The sequence below is a fragment of the Palaemon carinicauda genome, chromosome 15, assembly GCF_036898095.1.
Source record: "Palaemon carinicauda isolate YSFRI2023 chromosome 15, ASM3689809v2, whole genome shotgun sequence".
Lineage (NCBI taxonomy): Eukaryota > Metazoa > Arthropoda > Malacostraca > Decapoda > Palaemonidae > Palaemon > Palaemon carinicauda.
Window position 1 is genome coordinate 140,257,886 of NC_090739.1, and position 4,013 is coordinate 140,261,898.

A 4,013-nucleotide genomic window follows, 5' to 3' on the forward strand; every position below is an offset into this window, starting at 1 on the left:
TCCAACCAGATAGTGATTCCATACAAGTAAGAAAACGCACAAACAAGACTGTACCCTACTAGATTGAAATATATCATTCTGTGGTGATATAAAACCAGAAACGTAGATAAGTTTTGTGCCGTTCTTCCGCAGAATGCAGGTGATAAACGCAAGGAAAATACAATCTATGGCAGGATCTTATTCACAGAAATTTACAATTCAACAACAATAGAGTAGATGGTGTGGGGGAGGAGGAGAAGGAGGAGGAGTTTAAAAAGAGGAAGGTGGCGGCTTCCGTTTGAACTGGAATGAGATCCTCTTCGACTATTTCCTTCAGTAAATAGACAACGAAGGAATGACGAGGCGATCTTCCTCTTACACAGAAAGGAATGAAAGAAAAAAAATCATCTGAGAACATAAACCTCTTGTCCATTTCAGACGCAGATCACTCTTGGCTACTTATCAAGGATCTGTTCAATGACTCAGGAAGATTATTCTATTTCAAGTTCCTTCTCTCTCTCTATTATCGCCCCATCTCTTTCCACTTATTATTACTGTTTTCGCGGAATCTTCCCAATCCGTGCTTGGCCTTGGCAGCACCATGATCTTCCTCTCTATCCCGATCTCAAATATCATGAATTTCTCACAACCCGATAAAATAGTTATACGTGAATGGGACCTAAAAGAAACAGAATACTTTCAGCTCGTCACCTCTCGAGACCCTCTCCAGGACTCCTCCTCCTCCTTCTTGTATTCTCGAGACTGACTTAAGTCCTCCTTCCATTAAGCATTTGCGGTATTACTTTGAGCTTCAAGAAGGAGCATTAAATGAGCCCAGGAGAAAAGTGCGGGGAATTAGATAATCACCTACTTGGGGTCTAATGGGATTAAGCCCCCTTGTGTAAATAATTCAAGAGGGGGGAGATTTAGACATGCGTTAATAACAACTCTTTTGCATGGTATTTTAGAAAGACATTTGCATGTAGGATAAGACTCTTAAGAATAAAATAACATCAATACGAGTCTTATATTATTCAAGTCTTATTTATAAAATACTCATAAGTATAACGCTATGCAAGAAAATCCCGATAGTAGTATAATAGCCTCGTAAAATATATTATATCCGCATTAATTTCATTAGCACGTTAAAGAAAAACTGTTTGCTTAGTCTGTGAATTCTCCTAGAGTAAAATCAAAATGTAAATAGAATATCAATATAAATTTGAATTACTTGCGCATTGCATAAATACTGATGATTAACTTCTAAATTCAACAGTGGATTCTGATACAATTTTAATTCAAAAGAAATTGGCGTTAAAAAACTTGGGATTCCGAAAATTTATCCTAAAATAACTATAGTCTGAATTACTTCCTTTGTTAAGCAGGAATGGAATTTCAAACAGATGTGAATGTTAAAAAAAAGTATATTGTAATATAGGTATGTAGTAGGCTACTCAAATTTGTGTAGTATTAGCGTTGAAATAAATTATCAATTTGTACTTAGAAAACTTTATTCAAAAAGACATAGGATGCGGTTAATAGGAAAACATCCTCGAAAAAATTTATTACAAATCGTAACTCTTCGTAAACATATGAATGGAATGCTTCTATAAAGATCTAATTCCTAACGATTTCAACTTTAAATTTATACTAAAGAAAGGAGGGAAAAAGTTATTACTCCCAATACTTATACCTTAAATTTTAAAACAAAATTAAAACATAATTTAAATTAACGAGGCTATAAATAAAAATATTTACGTTGTTCCTAATTATCTGAAGGATAAATAACTTCCTTTTTAAAAGCAAAGATATTCTAAACTTAAGGGTTGGAGAAAGACAAAATCTAGGAGTTGGAAATTTAGTTAATATATCCCCATGAGGATGAATAAAGAACGAGAGAGAGAGAGAGAGAGAGAGAGAGAGAGAGAGAGAGAGAGAGAGAGAGAGAGAGCAGCGGCGGAGGGCAAAGACTACTACATCGGTTAAGCGCAGCTTATAGCGCCGCTACCCGCCCGCTGCGTCTTGATGAGGAAAAAAAGGTTTTACCTGTCCCAGCTATTTCAACATCGCTTCTATGCCAACACTCCTCCTAACCCACCTTACGCCCAAATGGTATCTCATTAATTGTAACGATGAAGTTTTTGTTCATGTTCCTAGCAGCAATAGCGAATGATTTAAACGTTTATTTTTGGGGCCTATCAAATTTTATGTGAATAATGGCACTAGATACTGAATAGAAAACCGTGAATTCGTCAGGAGTTAAAAGTACCTTTTGACTCCTGACGAAGGAAGACAATGATTGAAGTCACACTTACCCATATATGAGGTCTTTGTCGCGCTTATGCACGTCAGGGACGGATCCCATGACGTGATTCGCGCCCACGTGATTGGACGCCTGTGTATGGGCGTACATGGCCGCATTGTGGGCGACCCCGTGGTGGGTCATGATAGAAGGCTGTAGAGCGGCGACGGCCGCCGAACTCCGGTGTGGATCGCTGTACATGTTGGCCACGGCATCCATACTGGCGCCTCCACCGTAGTGCCCCAGCCCGTCGTCGTACTGCGGGAGATACGACGGATGTAGAACGCCTTTCTTTGGAAAGCAAAAGACACACCTGAACTAAATGGTATCAAAACACTCTATAGAGCTTTCTCTCTCTTTCTCCACCACAACACGACGTCCACCACTACTTCTGATGGATCTGATAAGACTGGAGAGATATATATTTATTTATGCATAAATATATCTTGACTGGTGACGATAAAACATTTTTACATACTTTTAAGGGGGAAAACACTGGTCGTAATTCACACTATCTTAGAAATATGAATGACTGATTATGATGATTATTATTAATTATGAGAGAATAAGATAACTAAAAAGATATCAAAGAACACTGGTGTGGTGACGGGCGGAGAAGCCGCCTGGCTCACCACCTGCTCACTAACGCACACACTGACCGCCGCCCACTCCCGCCCACAGACCGACTAACTAGAGCCTAGTGGTCAGCATGAGTTGAGGTGGGGGCGGCGGGGCACACACCACAACAACTTACCCTCGCAGGCTGAGCCATGTCACCCTTATAGTTAACAGTTACTGTGCTTGCTTCACACTCGGTAACACCACACAAATGTCGCGCCGTTAACAGTCACTGATTACACGCCCACCCGCGCACCGCACTGCACCGTTCTAATACCGCGCCGTACCTGCACCGCGCGTCGACACGTCAATCGACATGAGAGGCGACTGAGAGCGGAGCAGCGTGCGTGTCCGCCTGTCACTGCACCCCAACTGCTGTCAATCACGCCGCCCGCCGCCACAAATGAATGAGCTGTCACGAGCACCGCCCCGGGGCGCTGCGCAAACACCTGGAAGGCGGAGCTACGCACGACGTCACGCCCTAGTCCCTCCCCCTGAGCCAATCAAGCTCCGCCCTATCTCCGCCTCCACCCAACAAGCACCGCCTCCTGCATTCCTGGTTCACATGTGAGAGAAGTCGAGCTTTTGACGATCCCAAATATAGATTGGAGATTTTTTTTTTGTGTGAAGGAATTATTATGGATATTTTCGTTTAGATAAGCAGTTGCTGTATTATCATCCAGCACAAGCCGTAGACCATAAATGAGGAAGGGGGGAAGGCCTGCCGAGTCAACCAGGGCAGGCGTAACAAAGCGAAGTGTGCAATACCAAGCAATTTTTGCAACAAGGGTAATCACGAGTCGGTGGGCGGAGGGCCAAGCATCCTGGATCGGCTGTGTGGCCACTGAGGAGGAGAGACTGCAGTGAAGGAGCCGATGACCACCGCTGAACAACCACTGACTGACCTGTCACACCCGGGACCCAGTGCCACACTCCTCGACTCGCAAACACACAAACACACTCACTCCGCCCCAACAACAACAACAACTGTATGCTAACACGCCCACACATGCACTGAAGTTCTAACCCCGCCCACCTATGTAATGCCACATGACACTCCCCCTTTTACACCTGCAACGAGTAGTTTAAACAATTTCCCGCCTACGTATTTCGC

The 4,013-nt window shown here is 43.0% G+C and overlaps 1 protein-coding gene across 1 annotated transcript in view; it reads right to left on the reverse strand.

The window, feature by feature from the left end:
- Positions 1 to 3,813, reverse strand: part of LOC137654789 (homeobox protein Meis1-like) — a 26,102-nt gene extending 22,289 nt beyond the window's left edge. The window contains exons 1-2 of the mRNA XM_068388745.1: positions 3,036 to 3,813; positions 2,295 to 2,539 (exon numbers count right to left, since the gene is read on the reverse strand). Coding sequence (XP_068244846.1) covers positions 2,295 to 2,539; positions 3,036 to 3,053 — 263 coding nt within the window. The 5' untranslated portion in view covers positions 3,054 to 3,813. The remainder of the gene's footprint in view (positions 1 to 2,294; positions 2,540 to 3,035) is intronic.
- Between the last annotated feature and the right edge of the window lie 200 nt (positions 3,814 to 4,013).